This window comes from Temnothorax nylanderi, unplaced genomic scaffold (genome assembly GCF_030848795.1).
Source record: "Temnothorax nylanderi isolate EJ_2023f unplaced genomic scaffold, tnyl_v1.0 TNYL_tig0475_pilon, whole genome shotgun sequence".
In the NCBI taxonomy this organism is placed as follows: domain Eukaryota; kingdom Metazoa; phylum Arthropoda; class Insecta; order Hymenoptera; family Formicidae; genus Temnothorax; species Temnothorax nylanderi.
The window spans coordinates 43,372-60,072 of NW_027249537.1; the positions used below are offsets into that span (position 1 = coordinate 43,372).

The 16,701-nt window shown below is 29.8% G+C and overlaps 2 protein-coding genes and 2 long non-coding RNA genes across 5 annotated transcripts; 3 read left to right on the forward strand and 1 right to left on the reverse strand.

The window, feature by feature from the left end:
* The first annotated feature begins 2,014 nt into the window (after positions 1-2,014).
* Positions 2,015-5,200, forward strand: LOC139783166 (uncharacterized). Its single transcript, XM_071722297.1, has 5 exons — positions 2,015-2,094; positions 2,334-2,521; positions 4,247-4,321; positions 4,424-4,558; positions 5,061-5,200. The coding sequence occupies exons 2-5, from the start codon at positions 2,386-2,388 to the stop codon at positions 5,198-5,200; spliced, it is 486 nt and encodes a 161-aa protein (XP_071578398.1). The 5' UTR covers positions 2,015-2,094; positions 2,334-2,385.
* Positions 5,201-5,480: 280 nt separating this feature from the next.
* Positions 5,481-6,283, forward strand: LOC139783172 (uncharacterized). Its single transcript, XR_011721160.1, has 3 exons — positions 5,481-5,644; positions 5,743-5,850; positions 6,019-6,283. It is a non-coding gene; the product is annotated as an uncharacterized lncRNA (long non-coding RNA).
* Positions 6,284-6,641: 358 nt separating this feature from the next.
* LOC139783175 (uncharacterized) lies at positions 6,642-10,431 on the forward strand. Its single transcript, XM_071722303.1, has 3 exons — positions 6,642-8,543; positions 9,545-9,658; positions 9,723-10,431. Exons 1-3 carry the CDS (start codon positions 6,848-6,850, stop codon positions 9,932-9,934), a joined length of 2,022 nt encoding a protein of 673 aa, XP_071578404.1. The 5' UTR covers positions 6,642-6,847; the 3' UTR covers positions 9,935-10,431.
* A 2,032-nt stretch (positions 10,432-12,463) lies between these two features.
* LOC139783174 (uncharacterized) lies at positions 12,464-16,161 on the reverse strand. 2 transcript variants are annotated; one of them, XR_011721163.1, is made up of 4 exons: positions 16,009-16,161; positions 15,282-15,356; positions 14,585-14,719; positions 12,464-12,558 (listed from the first exon to the last, which is right to left on the reverse strand). It is a non-coding gene; the product is annotated as an uncharacterized lncRNA (long non-coding RNA). The 2 variants fall into 2 exon arrangements; XR_011721162.1 differs by lacking the exon at positions 12,464-12,558 and having other exon boundaries at positions 14,151-14,719.
* Positions 16,162-16,701: the final 540 nt, after the last annotated feature.

Sequence of the window (16,701 nt, forward strand, 5' to 3'; positions counted from 1 at the left end):
AACTATTTCTCAATTAATTTTATCTATACATTTGGTTACTTGCAATATTTTACTCGGTACATTATTTAGAGATTAACACGTGAAAATGTTGACCCGCAAAGTACCGAAAGATTACATCCAAATCAAAACTTTTACTCTACGACGTATCGTTACATGCAAGAACTAATTTTATTATAAATTTTATTTTTCTTAATTTTATCGCTGAACGGTACACTATAATAAAAGTAATTGTTACGTTATTTCTGGATAAAAATTTTTCTTGTTCTTGTTTATTTATCTATTCTTTATTGTATTTTCCGCGTCAATTTATTTTATGTTACAAATATTTTTATTTATTTTAATATGACGAACAGTATGTTAAGGTGTGTTTGATTCGACATCTGATTTTAAATTGTCGCGCCGTTTAGCCGCGCTTGGCGAACAGCGCGAGAAAGAGAGAGAACATTGGCCGCGTTCACCAAACCAAGCCGCTGAGTAGCAGTCGAACGTGATTGGCTCTTACTTTTAGAACCAGCAATCAACGCAGAGTGTTGATTGGTTGGTTCTAAAAGTAAGAGCCAATCACGTTCGACTGCTACTCAGCAGCTTGGTCTGCTGAACGCGCCCATTATGTTGCTGTTTTCTACTGCCCAAAGCTCTGAGCGCATAGGTACGTTTCCTGTACATTATAAACTAGTGTAGATGAGCGCACCGTTTTTACCTCCTAATTGCGCGCTTAGAAATGGTGCGCTCATTTACACTACACCCAAAGGGACTTGATTAATGAGACGCATTGTCTAAAACCTCTTGCACAATAGGCGATAGCGATAGCGATAGCGACAGCGACAAGGTTGCCGACAAAGCTATACCTTTGTCGGCAACTTTTTCGCTGTCGCTATCGCCTATTGTGCAAGGGGCTTAAGGCTCAGTCACAATGAGAAAAATAAGGAATAAGATAAAGGAATAAGGAATAAGAGAATGTCGCATCTCACTTCAGTACATGTACATTAAAGTGAGATGCAACATGCCTTATTCCTTAAGCCCCTTGCACAATGCTAGACAACAGGCAATAGGAACAGGGAACAGAAATCAGAAACCTTGTATTTATGCAGAATAGACGATGACACAGGCAATAGACACAGAATTTCCGTCACGTTGGAAATTCTGTGCCTATATCCTGTTGTCAACCAATTATATCGTTCGAATTTTTTAGGTTTGTATTGACGAATTTGAGGTTATTTCATGTTCCTATTGCCTGTTGCCTAGCATTGTGGCTTTATTCCTTTATCTTATTCCTTATTTTTCTCATTGTGACTGAGCCCTTAGAACATATATAACTGGAAGGGACATTGCCACCTCCCGTGGAACGAGCCGTGTCCAACATCGTGCGAGAGAGAAACGTACATTGTGCGAGAGAGAAAGATAGTTCGCCCGCAATGCGTACGCGCTATGCATCGTCTGCTATATGGTTATCATATCTGCGCATGCGCATTGCGGACGATTAGGATCCACTATCTTTCTCTCTCGCACAATGTACGTTCTCTCTCGCACGATATTGGACACAGGCTCGATGCTGAATTCCCTTTCCAGTTATGTATGTTCTAAACGCAATGTACATATCTCCATGGTGGAAGGAAAACAAAGTGTGCTCGATAGAGGGATGCGCAGACGTCGCGATCTGGGCCAAACGAGAATTATATTGGATATAATAACGTCATTAGATATTCCTTATATACGTGGCTTTCTATTGGTCAATATCATCAATGGGCGCGTTCAGTAGACTAAACGACTGAGTAGCAGTCAAACGTGATTGGCTTTTACTTTTAGAACCAATCAACGCAGTGTTGATAAGACGAACTCAACAGTTGTGTCTGCTGAACGCGGCCTCTTCCTTTTGTTTTCCTTCCATCATGCATATCTCTATTACCCGATTTTTTGATAAGTCGTGACCTTACCCTGACATGACTGTTAGGTTTCAAGGATATATATTGTTAGTAGTATCTCGTGCTTGGATTATGTTCTGCGCTATATGAAAAAGAGAATTCAGTGCTTTTTACATTTCGCAATCGTCGTGTGGCGTGCGAATATTATTATAACCCAAATTGCTTTACACTGGTAAGTAAATGAAAATGGAACTATATATGTATGTATCCTCAGTAATGCAAGTAGCAGAGCGACGTTAAATAACGTATTAATAACGTTTCAATGACGTCTCTAATGTTAAAGACACATAATTAAGACATCTTTAAATGTCATCTTGCTACCTGGAATTTATAATTTTTTTATAAATTATTTAAATTTATTATAATAATTACTTAAATTAATTATAATAATTTTCCTTTGTTCATGATCAGATTATAAAAATTGAGTTCTAACATTACTCAGTCATTTGGAAACTGAGGAAATATGTTTGCATTGGTACTATTTTCTGATAATGTATATTACATTTGTAAAAAAGCAAACATAATAGAAGGAAGAGGCAGTTGTAGTATTAAGTACAAAGATGGCAAACGGTATGCCGGCAAAATTATTGCTTGCAAAGGTAAGTAAAACTTATGGCAAATTTCTTCACCGTCGGATAACTCTATCCTTCGATTAACCTCACTTTTCATCTCTTTCTAAGGGGGCAGTTAGAAAGAGATGAAGAGTGAGGTTAACCGAAAGATAGAGTTATCCAACTGTGAAGAAATTGGCCCTTAGACATACTCTATGTTTTATAAACCTATTTTTTTCAATAATATTTATTCATTTCATAGTATTACATATTTTAAGTATATATATATCTATAAATGGTATAGTTCTGGAAAAAAAATCTCTCTCTCTCTTTCTCTCTCATCATAATATCATTATATATAATTATATATCCTCGAAAAAATACTGTTATACAAATATAATTGTAGTAAATACCTATGTTTACAGCAGCCTGTGACTTTCATGTTTAATTTAACAAACTATTTTTTCTTTTTTCCATTCAATACTGTTTTTAATATGCTGTTATAATTATATATGATTATATATACGTGACTGTATAGGAAAAAAGTTTCATATGTATAAATCACATATATAATCATACATATTTTATATGAAATTATATATAATTTTATGTAATTAGAAATAATCATTTTTTTCTATTTGATTGTTTGAAACATTAGAATATTTTGAATATCTCTGCGATATATTATTTTTGTTTATTTAATAATTAAATTTATGTTAACGTGTTAAATAAAGGTACTTATCAAACTTTATTTACTTTTGAAAGTTAACTTTAATTATATATTATTCATATTGATACTGAGTACTCTGAAAAAAAAGTCTTGTAATACTTAACAAACGCATTTGGTTGTACGTTTTAGCGTAATATTTGGCAAGTAGTAACAAATATGGTAATTGTTACCAGGTTGATAATAATTACAAAATAGTTAGCAAAACCTTTTTTGTACAATACAGTTGAAACAATGAACACGTTCTCTGCCGATCACGCACAAGCGCGTAATGCGGTACCTTCAGTCAGGTGCCGATCACGCGCTGGCTCGTGATGGGTTACATATGTTCACTACATTACAAATAACAGAGTCGATTCCTGGTCGAAGTTTTGCGACTTTAGTGCGGCAGCGAACGTGTTAAATGGCTTAATAAGCAATGCTAAATACTTTGGCAATAATTATCAAATAATTTGATAATTACCGTAGCATTTGGTAACTATAACTAAAAGTAATATGTGGTAATATTTATCGCATAATGTAGTAAAATACTACTAAACAATATGGTTTTATGTAACAAATTGGTTTTTGGTGATATGTACTATATAAATTGCTAATAATCACTAAGGGCCAATTTCTTCACCGTTGGATAACTCTATCCTTTGGTTAATCTCACTCTTCATCTCTTTCTAACTGCTCCCTTAGAAAGAGATGAAGAGTGAGGTTAACCGAAGGATAGAGTTATCCAACGGTGAAGAAATTGGACATAAGTCTTGGAAATAAATACCAAGCCTTTTGCTATGATTATTTGTTAATACTTACCAAATTATTTTATTATATTCACTTAAACATTGAGTTGAAACTATTTCACTAAAGCACTTAGTAACTGTGATCCAGGCTAGATGATTATTATCAAATCTTTTTTCAGTGTACTAAGTTAGAAAATATTATGTCTTTGTTAGTTTTATATTTAAAAGAATATGTTGTTTCGGCAATTGCCAGGCTGATCGAAGGATTAAATATTTGTTTACATCTGAGTTACTTTAAATATCACTCTTTTTGCTTAGAAGACTATAAAGAACTGGTTACCCTGAAACTAAAGCTTGAGAATGAGAGCAATATAGAAAATAGAAAACAATTGAGTAAGTAAAACCGTATTTTTACTAATTTAATAGGCGTACATTATTACTAATGGTATAATATTATTAAGAAATTTTATATTACTATTTTTCTTATACTTACAGCCTATAACAGGAATATTTACAAAAGAAAATTACAAAATGCGTTATTAGAAAATAAAGAAAATTTATGCACCAAAAATACAGACTTGAAGACCGTTAAAAAGAAAATAATAAAGAAAAAGCATATTATAGCGCAAGGTAATTAGAAATTTAAAGCCAGAATTTTATTCAGCAAAAATGAGAAACTATGAGACATAACTAGTCTTCCTGAGATGTTCTTTCTTTGATGAACTGTGTAATACAATGACTTCTATTATATTTTACAGTTTATCAAAGAAAAGATATCTCGGGAAGTTTAATTATTTCTTACAGTATTTTTAAGTTGAATATAATTTTAACTTATATTCGCTTGTATTACTTTACTTGTATTAGCTTGTATACACTCGGGTGTGTCTTGAAAATTATTAGTAATATCGTACAATTATACTATATTTATATTTATATAATCATATATATAATAATTTGTCTGACACATGCCATTTATATTTACACTTTACTTAACAAACAATATCAAAATGTTTTATAATCTAATTGAGTTTTTTGACTTGTCCAAATTCAATTTACCATTAAACCTAATGTTTTTAATAATTTATTAAACTTTGTTCTTGTATTGCAATTAACAAATATGTTTTATCTACAGACAGGCATGATAGAGACGAATTAGATATAAACAAGGATGTATCAAAAGTTGTGGAAGATGGAATAAACGGAAATATACCTGAAGCTTCAAATAATATTGGTACAAATACTACTATTACCAAATTAGATCATGTTTACTAAAATCTATTGTTTCCTTTCATTAAATGTAATTTTTATTTAAACTGTATATTTTGTCAGTATCCACTGATAGGCACGGCAAAGACGAATTAGATATAAACAGAGATGTGTTAAGTATTGCGGTAGATGGAATAAACGGAAATATACCTAAAGTTTCAAATACTATTGGTACGAATACTACTATTATTCTATAAAGATTATGTTTACTAAGATCTATTGTTTGCTCTTATTAAATGTAACTTTCATTTGAATTTAAACTGTATATTTTGTCAGTATCCACTGATAGGCACGGCAACGACGAATTAGATATAAACAGACATGTGTCAAATATTGCGGAAGTATCCACTGATAGACACGGCAGAGACAAATTAGATATAAACAGAGATATATTAAATATTGCGGAAGATGGAATAGACGGAAATATACCTGAAGTTTCAAATAATATTGGTACGAATACTACTATTACTGCATTATATTATTTTTACTAAGATCTATTGTTTACTTTCATTAAATGTAACTTTTATTTAAATTGTATATTTTGTTAGTATCCACTGATAGGCACGGCAGAGACAAATTAGATGTAAACAGAGATGTATTAAATATTGCGGAAGATGGAGTAGACGGAAATATACCTGAGGTTTCAAATAATATTGGTACGAATACTATTACTCCACTAGACTATATTTACAAAATCATGTTTATGAATATTACGTATAAAATTGATTATGTTTTGATATTATTGAACTTAAATTTCTGATTGTATATTAAAACGGTCCTGTCTTTCTTTATATTACTTAAATTTCTGTTAAAAATTTTTTCAGATATTGAACAGATACTGAATTTGTCTCTTCTTAATTGTGATACTAATGGGTAATTTCTTATTTCTATTCTGCCATTGAATTAAAATCATTTTTCTTCTTACTAAGATTAGAATATGATGCAGGGATATTCTTATTCTACCGTATGATGACTTACAAACAGAACAAAGCACATCTGGCCTGGTTCAAAATATAGAGACCGTATATTGTGATAATAGTCTTGATGATATATCATTTCCAGCTCGCTTTAATTTAAGAAACATCCAAGAAGAAGGTACAGTTTACATTCAGCTACAGTTTTATATTAATAATAATACAAATTATCATTGCAACAAGAAATTAGACAAAATTTGAATTTGCAATAGTATTTTTGACATATTTATATAGGTGATACAAGTACTAACTGTGGTATTATACATATACTGAGAATAATAATTTTTTATTGGAAGAAAATAAAAGTAATTTATATAAAATAGTAATATAATCATAATAGTTTATATAAAATAAAAGTAATAACATAGTCATATATATATATATACATATCTATATATATAATAGTTTATATAAAATAATAATATAGTCATAATAGTTTACGTATTATTTTTTTATTATAGAAGACGAAGGTAATAAAAGTAATATTACTTCAAACAGCAAATCAAGTGATTCCTCTTATATTCCTAATTCGGATGCTTCTGAAGAAAGTAATATTGAAGACAAGAGAACTTCAGAAACTTCGACTAAAAATGGAAATAAAGATTTATCTAAAACATCAAATAACACAACTCTAGAAACTTTAATTCCTCTTGGACACAGTGCACCAGATGACACAAATATGTTTGTACAGTCTATAGGACGTGGAAGTAAGAAAGATTTTTGTGTGTATTGCCGCACTGAACAGACCAAGCTTAGTCGTCATCTTATTAGGATACATAAAGATGAGAAAGAAGTAAAGGAAATCATATATCTTCCCAAGGGACAATCAAAGCGCAGAATTTTGATAAATGAAATTCGTAAAAAAGGACAATATTTTTTTAACACCAATTCAGATATTAATACAGGAGAATTGAAGGTCATGCGTCGTCCAAACTCTAAAAAGAATAAAAATGCCACAGATTTTTCTATATGCCCACAGTGCAAGGGTAACTATTCCAAATCAGCCCTTCGACATCATTATAGAAGATGCACTAAAAAAAATTCTACAAATCATAGAGCTATATTATCGAAATCAAGAAGAATCTCATGTCGAATTCACGAATCTGCGTCAAAAATTCTCCGAGATCGTGTTTTCCCCACAATGAAAGATGACAGTGTCTCAAAAGTCATAAGATATGACGAATTGGCTATTGATTACGGAAACAAACTATGTGAAAAGTATCACGATCCGCACTTTTATGACATGATACGACAAAAGTTGCGTCAGATTGGTCGTCTACTTCTCGAAATGAAGAACCAAAACGACAAAATTGATGATCTGTTTACAATTTTTGTTCCAGACAATTATGATAACTGTCTTAAAGCTATTAGGAATTTAGCTGGTTTAAATGAATCAGGAACTGGTTTTAAAACTCCATCACTGGCAACATCTCTGGGTACATTACTCAAACAACTTTGTAAGAGATGTATCACCATAATGATAAAGAGACGCGATAAAATAAGACGAAAGCTTGCAGAAGAATTCTTAAGCTTACTAACAGAAGATTATGCATCCTCTATTGCTCGAACAGCTGTCGAAACACAACTTCGGAAAAAAAGACATGTAACAGTACTATTACCAACTAAGGATGATATTAAGAAACTAGAGACTTATTTAAGTGATAGGATGAAAACGGCTTATGATTCGTTAAAGGAAAAGTTTTCTATAATCGCTTGGGAAGCATTGGCAGAAGGTTGTCTGCTATCTATTCAATTATTTAACCGACGTAGACCAGGGGAAATAGAACGTGCTTTAATCGAAGACTTTCAAAATTATCAAGAAGTGAATAAAAATACAATAGGCGCAGCTTACGTCTCCCTTAGTAATGATGAAAAGAAAGCAGCAGAGAAATACGTCCGATTTACTATGAGAGGAAAATTAGGCCGTACTGTACCAGTTCTACTTCATAAGCAAATGTTGGATAATTTAGAACTACTTCTAAGCTATCGCAAGACCGCAAATGTTCATTCAAAAAATCCATATCTCTTCGGAGTACCTGGCACATTAAAAGGAGATTACCGTTACTTGAGAGCATGCGATCTCATGAAAAGATACTCAGAAGAATGCGGGGCGCCAAATCCAGATAGGTTGCGAGAAACTAATTTAAGAAAGCATATTGCTACAATGTGTACTAATTTAAATGTAAGAGACCACGAGATTTCCGATTTGGCAAATTTCATGGGTCATGCTGACAAGATTCACAAAGAACATTATCGTCAGCCCATTTTAAGTAGAGAAATATTCCACGTATCTAAATTATTGGAGGTTGTACATGGAAAAGATAGCGATGAAGAAATAGATGTGGAGGAAAGTAATTTACCAAATGTATCATCACGTAAGTTAATTATGCTTCTTTTTATTTGTTTTAGAGGAAAGTCCCCTATTATGAGATAGGCTCCTAATATGCGATAGCGAGGTTTCTGCTAAACTAATAGGTTCTATTTGTTGATTCCATCATGAACTTGCCCTTAAATTACTTTAAGTTATTTAGTGGAAAATTCATTATTCGATCGTGCGTGCACTCGCCTACTACAGTTTTCAATTCTGCACATAAACTTCCGGCAATAACGCAAAATAGATGTGGTATCTCATATAGGGGACTTTCCTCTACTAATTAGATTAGTAGTACGTTATTATTAGTAAATTATCATTATAATAACTTATTCCTAGTTATTAAAATAAAATAATATAGAATTATAACTACAGGTTATTGAAGTTCTAGAAGTTTTATCATTTATTTTTACATTTCTATAAAGAATAGCAATTCTATTAAAAAATCCAGATAGTAATCTGTCAATACGACATTAAATTAAATATATATATATGTATATATATATATAGGGCATTCCATGTCAAATCGACCAGGGTTTAACCCTCGACCTCTCGGATTTGATCGGCGATTTTTTATGTTATTGTTCCACCTCTAAGATGGAGGGTCTAAAATGTCGAGGGTCAAACCCTGGTCGATTCGGCATGGAATGGCTCATATATAGCATTAAGCTTATATTTAATTTAAATTTTTATATTATATGTATAGAACAAATCCATATAAAGAAAACATGTTTATGGAGTTTGTCAATAATTCCTTTATATTTAAGCAAATTAATTTTTTTTTAAATATATTTTTTAATGTTACAACATGTTTCAAACATCTAACAGTTACTAATATTTAATTTTAAAATGATTAGTATTTCAAATAAAATCAATCTGTGCTATTGTTTTAAATAATTAGTATCAACAGAATTCAATTTACACTGTGAGGATATAAGTAGATTGTATAGTTAATATTAAAAGAAAAATTATTATTTTAATGCTTTGTGTACATTGTTCTTACAGATTCATTAGACTGTGAAGAATCTAACGTACGTGAATCTAGTGAATATACAGATAAAAATAAATCTTTATCCTCTCCTTCTCAAGTGAATCATGAGGTTAAAAAGAAACGTTCAAGTAAGTGTAATTTACGAAATATAAATATGTCATATTTGCGTTACACGTTTGTTTTTATTATCAGCATCTCCATTTGGAAAATGTGTTCGTCGACGTTGGACAGAAGAAGAGAAAAATATTACCTATGCAGCTTTTAAACATCACATTATTTCTGGAATTCAACCTTCTTTTAAAGAAATCCAAAAAATGAAGGATGAAAACCCCCATGTTTTTGTCAATAGAAATTGTGCGACTATTAAAGCATGGGTGAATAATCAGATGAAGAAGAAAAAATAATAGAAGAGAGAACTGCTGTTAGAATCTTTGGATTTTGAAATTTTGGATCCCCGTACATGTAGGAAACACATCGCCTCAAGAACTTATGTCTCTTAATTATAAATCCTTTAATCTTAGAATATTTCGCAGAAAAGTTGGATTATGGAAATTTTGATTATATATTTTATATTTTTTTTTTATATTTGATTATATATTTGATAAAGCCTATTAAGATCTCGTAGTATCGAGCGCTGCGCGTAAGAGACAGATCTTACATTCAAGAGTTTATTTCCTAATAAATTGTTTTTTTTTTTAATACCAACGATGCACGTTTGCGTTAATCCGTTAATATGTTACGTTACATCGGAGATTTTGGCGTCATTGTTCTACGAGGACGTTCCGGTAAATTGACCTGTGTGTTTGTAAATCTTGCATAAGCAAGTGATCTCAACATGTATGTATTATGTATACTGAATAAAGTTTATTAAAATTATTACGTAGATTTTATGTATACTGAATAAATTGGCTATCGCATAGCTGCCATAGCTTTAACCAACTTTCAACGTTTCTATAAGAGCAGAATTTTTGCATACGTTTCTCTTGCGAATAAATTCAAAAATCGAGCCCCTGAATAACTTTCAAAAAACATTAGTCGTTGCTTGTCGTTTACTAAGAAGTAATTAATATATAAAGTTGGTTATGAAAACTAAATCATCAAATAAAAAGACATCAAATTTTTTACGTAAAGCAAGCTGGGATTGACAAATATAATGAGTACATAACAATGTGCTACTTTAATTTCAATCTGTGCACAATACAAATACTGTATAACCTAAAAATATATGCAAAGGTAGGTACAGGATAAATAAAAAAGCAAATAATTTTTATCAATGGCGTAACGTTATATATTTAATTTTTCCGATGTAGTGACGAAAATCAGGACCGGCCAATTAAATTATTGCTTTTATTAAATTTGACCGAGATTTATGTTCGAGATTATCGTTCTTATTGTATAAATTGTAGCGTTTATCTGTTCCAATAGTTTAATTGGCCGGTCCTGATTTTTGTCATTACATCGAGAAATTGGACCTTATATATGACGTTACGTCAGCGTCGTTGATCAAAATTTCTGAATTAATTTCTTGTTTCCGTATTTGTATACTGTATTCTGACATATATTTTTAGACATAGTATTTGTATTACACAGATATCGAGATTAAAATAACACAATGTTCATATGTTCACTATTTCATTATTTGGTTGAATCTCATTTGACATTCGTATTTCTTCTCAAATTTCTTATTCTTTCTATTTTTTTATATGTAATTTTTATTTTTATAAATAATATTATTATATATACACAATGTTAACATTACAGTATTTAATATTTATTTTCTAATATTATTATTAATTAAACAAACACGTTTTAGGAGACGTTTAAAGATGATTGAAGGGTCGCAAATCTATGTCAAACTGTACAATTATAAACCCCATTTCACCCAAAAATTACAGAATGATGATACGTAAGATAAAGCTTGCTTTACGTAAAAAATTTGATGTCTTTTTATTTGATGATTTAGTTTTCATAACCAACTTTATATATTAATTACTTCTTAGTAAACGACAAGCAACGACTAATGTTTTTTGAAAGTTATTCAGGGGTTCGATTTTTGAATTTATTCGCAAGAGAAACGTATGCAAAAATTCTGCTCTTATAGAAACGTTGAAAGTTGGTTAAAGCTATGGCAGCTATGCGATAGCCAATTTATTCAGTATACATAAAATCTACGTAATAATTTTAATAAACTTTATTCAGTATACATAATACATACATGTTGAGATCACTTGCTTATGCAAGATTTACAAACACACAGGTCAATTTACCGGAACGTCCTCGTAGAACAATGACGCCAAAATCTCCGATGTAACGTAACATATTAACGGATTAACGCAAATGTGCATCGTTGGTATAAAAAAAAAACAATTTATTAGGAAATAAACTCTTGAATGTAAGATCTGTCTCTTACGCGCAGCGCTCGATACTACGAGATCTTAATAGGCTTTATCAAATATATAATCAAATATAAAAAAATATATATAATCAAAATTTCCATAATCCAACTTTTCTGCGAAACATTCTAAGACTAAGGGATTTATAATTAAGAGACATAAGTTCTTGAGGCGATGTGTTTCCTACATGTACGGGGATCCAAAATTTCAAAATCCAAAGATTCTAACAGCAGTTCCCTCTTCTATTATTTTTTCTTCTTCATCTGCTTATTTACCCATGCTTTAATAGTCGCACAATTTCTATTGACAAAAACATGGGGGTTTTCATCCTTCACTTCTTGGATTTCTTTAAAGGAAGGTAGAATTCTAGAAATAATGTGAAGTTTAAAAGCTGCATACGTAATATTTTTCTCTTCTTCTGTCCAATGTCGACGAACACATTTTCCAAATGGAGATCCTGATAATAAAAACAAACGTATAACACAAATATGACATATTTATATTTCGTAAATTACACTTACTTGAACGTTTCTTTTTAACCTCATGATTCACTTGAGAAGGAGAGGATAAAGATTTATTTTTATCTGTATATTCACTAGATTCACGTACGTTAGATTCTTCACAGTCTAATGAATCTGTAAGAACAATGTACACAAAGCATTAAAATAATAATTTTTCTTTTAATATTAACTATACAATCTACTTATATCCTCACAGTGTAAATTGAATTCTGTTGATACTAATTATTTAAAACAATAGCACAGATTGATTTCATTTGAAATACTAATCATTTTAAAATTAAATATTAGTAACTGTTAGATGTTTGAAACATGTTGTAACATTAAAAAATATATTTAAAAAAAATAAATTTGCTTAAATATAAAGAAATTATTGACAAACTCCATAAATATGTTTTTTTATATGGATTTGTTCTATACGTATAATATGAAGATTTAAATTAAATATAAGCTTAATGCTGTATATGAGCCATTCTATGCTAAATCGATCAGGGTTTGACCCTCGACCTCTCGGATTTGGTTGGCGATTTCTTATGTTATTATTCCACCTCTAAGATGCACTCTGAATTTAAAAAAATTTAAATGGAAGGTAAATTTAATGGAATAATAGTATTCGTACCAATATTCTGAAAAAGAAATGGGCACAGTAACAACTGTGCCGCAAGCAACACGTAGAACTACGTCAACTGTCATTATTTCATGTTAAAGTATTCGTGATCAAGAGAGGCCAAGTTCCACACAGGGCTGTAGCGCTGAATTCATCATTATTGATAGTTGACGTAGTTCTACGTGTTGCTTGCGGCACAGTTTTTACTGTGCTCTTTTTTGTTTATTTTTTTCTTTGTTTGTTTTTGTTTGTTTCTTTATTTTTATATATTTATTTTATTTATATGTTACTTATTTAAAATGAGTATATTGCCCTTGTCACACTTTGAACGTCACACTTTGAACGTTTGTATCTTCGAAACTAATAATCGTAGAATAATAAATAATATCTCATTTTAAAGTTTAAGAAGTCCCATTTATGATAAGACAAGTCGGAACCCTTTATTTCTTACCTCTTCGATACAGCAGCGTTAGAAAGTTTAACTAAATTTTTTGTCGATGCAACGAAAATATGTTATACTTTGAAACCATTCATCCATTCATCCATTCATTTATTCATTCATTCATTCATCCATTCATCCATTCATCCATTTATCCATTCATCCATTTATCCATTCATCCATTCATCCATTCATCCATTCATCCATTCATCCATTCATCCATTCATTCATTTATTTATTAAATCCATTCATCCATTTACCCATTCATCCATTCATCCATTCATCCATTCATTTATTCATTCATTCATTCATCCATTCATCCATTCATCCATTTATCCATTCATCCATTCATCCATTCATTCATTTATTTATTAAATCCATTCATCCATTCACCCATTCATCCATTCACCCATTCATCCATTCATTCATTCATCCATTATAATTCATTATTTATTTATTAATCCATTCATCCATTTATTCATTCATTTATTTATTTATTTATTAAATCCATTCACCCATTCATCCATTCATCCATTCACCCATTTATTAATTCATTTATTTATTTATTTATTAAATCCATTCATCCATTTATTCATTCATTTATTTATTTATTAAATTGCGAAAACATTTAGCTTACATTGAGAGCTTTCAAAAACTATATAATAAAGTATATTTTCCTTTAATATTTTTCGAGAAAAATCTCTTATAATAATTCCATTTCAAGAAAATCGGTTATAAATAGAGAGTTCGGTCTTGTTTTATCATAAATGGGACTTCTTAAGCTTTAAAATGAGATGTCATTTATTAGTCTACGATTATTAGTTTCGAAGATATAAACGTTCAAAGTGTGACATGTTTTCGTTGCATCTACGAGAAATTTAGCTAAACTTTCTAACGCTACTATATCTAAACGAGAAGAAATAGAGAGTTCAGGCTGGATTTATCATAAATGGGACTTCTTAAGCTTTAAAATGAGATGTCAATGATTACTCTACGATTATTAGTTTCGAAGATACAAACGTTCAAAGTGTGACATATTTTCGTTGCATTCGTTGCAGGCTGTGCCTAGATTTACCCCCCCTTATACCCCTCCTTACTGTCGACAAAGACGTAGTTCTACGTCAAAACTTCAAGCACTTCGTCTGCAATCTCTTCGTTTGTTGTATCTCTATTGTTTTCCATATTCTTTTCGATTTGTTCTAACTCTTGTATATCGCATTTATCAATAGACACTGAAAAAAGCATATAATAATTATAAAATAAACCAAATTAAAAATGTTACTCTATAATATGTTTAAATAAAAAATTTAATAAATATTAACTAAAAATAACATTGTAGTAAAGTGTAAAAATAGTAAAAAATATTTAGTAATATTAATATAATTTATCTATCAATATCATTATCCAGTAAACATCAATTAACAACAATATACCATCAATTTTATAATTTCATACTCAACAATGTAATTATTACATACAGCATATGTTATATTACATATGAGTTTATATTATTGAGTGTAAAATTATAACATTGATATTATGTTACTGTTGTAGTTGGTGTTTGCTGGACGGAGATTTTAAACATATCTTTATCTATTAATTTATTGTTATTCACATTATTAGAAAGACTTCTACTTTCATTACGAGTAGTACTTTGTTGTAATTTTTTATCATTACGTCTTGATACTAAAAGAAACATATTTTATATTAGTTAAACTGTAAATAGAAACAATAATGTTATGTTTTAACTCTTACACATATACTTTCAAATTTATAATAATATATTTTACTTACCATCTTGCTTCTTATTTTCCATCTTATTTTTGTTCTCAAATTTAGTTTTTATATTTACCAATACTTCATAATTTTCTGTAATTAAAGGAAAGACGTTTAATATAAATGTAAACAAATATTTAATGTAATCTTTAATCTAGTAACAGCAAAAATAGTAATAAAATACTTTTTTAAATGTACAAATAACACTTTAATACAGTAAAGGCCATTGCACGTAAGGAAGTTTTAGTCATAATCGCAAGGTTGTAAGAAAATAGACCAATCACACTCGATTATTATTCGAGCTCAAGGAAAATAATCGACTGTGATTGGCCTATTTTCTTACGGCCTTACAATTATGACTAAAACTTTGTTACGTGCAATGGCCTTAACATTACTGAATTTTTATTTTAAAAAACTATGCATCTTAATCTATTTTTAAATGCTTTGATTAAAGTTAATTTTCAAGCACAATTAACATTGTAGTAAGTAAATATAATCCTTGCAGAAAACAAAAATTTATGCTTAGATTAATATTAGTGTACATTAACTAAATGCTATGCAACCAACATAAAAAATATATATTATAAGAATAATTATAACATCAGATTAAGATTACACTGATGCATTATTATATATATTCTATATATTGTACAAATAAACATGTCAATACTTTTTAAAAAAGAACTTGCTTTATTAATAGATAATATATTGTGTATAATATATAAAATGTGTAAGTTTTACATACCATGGCAGGCAATAACATTGCCAGCATATTGTTTACCATCTTTGTATTTTATTCTGCAACCTTTCTTTCCTTTTATTATATCTGTTTTTTTGCAGATATAATAAACATTATCAGAGAATAGAACCAATGCAAACATTTTTAGATTAATTCAAACTGGAGACCTGAAAAAGCAAGTACTACTTTTTTAATTAATTACTGTATGTTTTAAAAAACAATAACAGTTGCTTCTAGCACATGTATGCATATGTATATAGATTAAATATTCAACTTTTTATTCGTGTTAAGATAAACCATTTTAAATTGATTGAATAACTAAAACAAGTCTATTGAAAGTACACACTGGGACAATAATGCTTAGTCTCAAGTTATCTGAGCTCTGGGATTTCTATAGTACATGTGACATATTCTATACAAAAATTGAAACATAGCTAACTTCAGATGGCTAAGCATTATTGTTCCCACGCGTACATATATGTATATAAACTTTTTTAAGTATGAGTAAAAATTCTTACACTTATAGTAAAATAAAACATTCTAAATGCTCGAATAATTTAAATAAGCTTTTATGGAAAGTATATGTAAATATATAGTTTACAGAATTCTGTTGTTTATTGTATTTATGTCATAAAAGATTAATGTTAAAATCAAATTATTATTTTAATTTCATGAAAAAGATGCATGTAAGTAAAATTG

Coding starts and splice junctions, on each gene's coding strand:
- LOC139783166 (XM_071722297.1), top strand. CDS start 2,386: ATGTTTGCATTGGTACTATTTTCTGATAATGTATATTACATTTGTAAA. Junction 2,522..4,246: donor CAAAATTATTGCTTGCAAAG/GTAAGTAAAACT, acceptor CTTTTTGCTTAG/AAGACTATAAAGAACTGGTT. Junction 4,322..4,423: donor AGAAAATAGAAAACAATTGA/GTAAGTAAAACC, acceptor TTATACTTACAG/CCTATAACAGGAATATTTAC.
- LOC139783175 (XM_071722303.1), top strand. CDS start 6,848: ATGTTTGTACAGTCTATAGGACGTGGAAGTAAGAAAGATTTTTGTGTG. Junction 8,544..9,544: donor TTTACCAAATGTATCATCAC/GTAAGTTAATTA, acceptor TTGTTCTTACAG/ATTCATTAGACTGTGAAGAA. Junction 9,659..9,722: donor GGTTAAAAAGAAACGTTCAA/GTAAGTGTAATT, acceptor TTTTATTATCAG/CATCTCCATTTGGAAAATGT.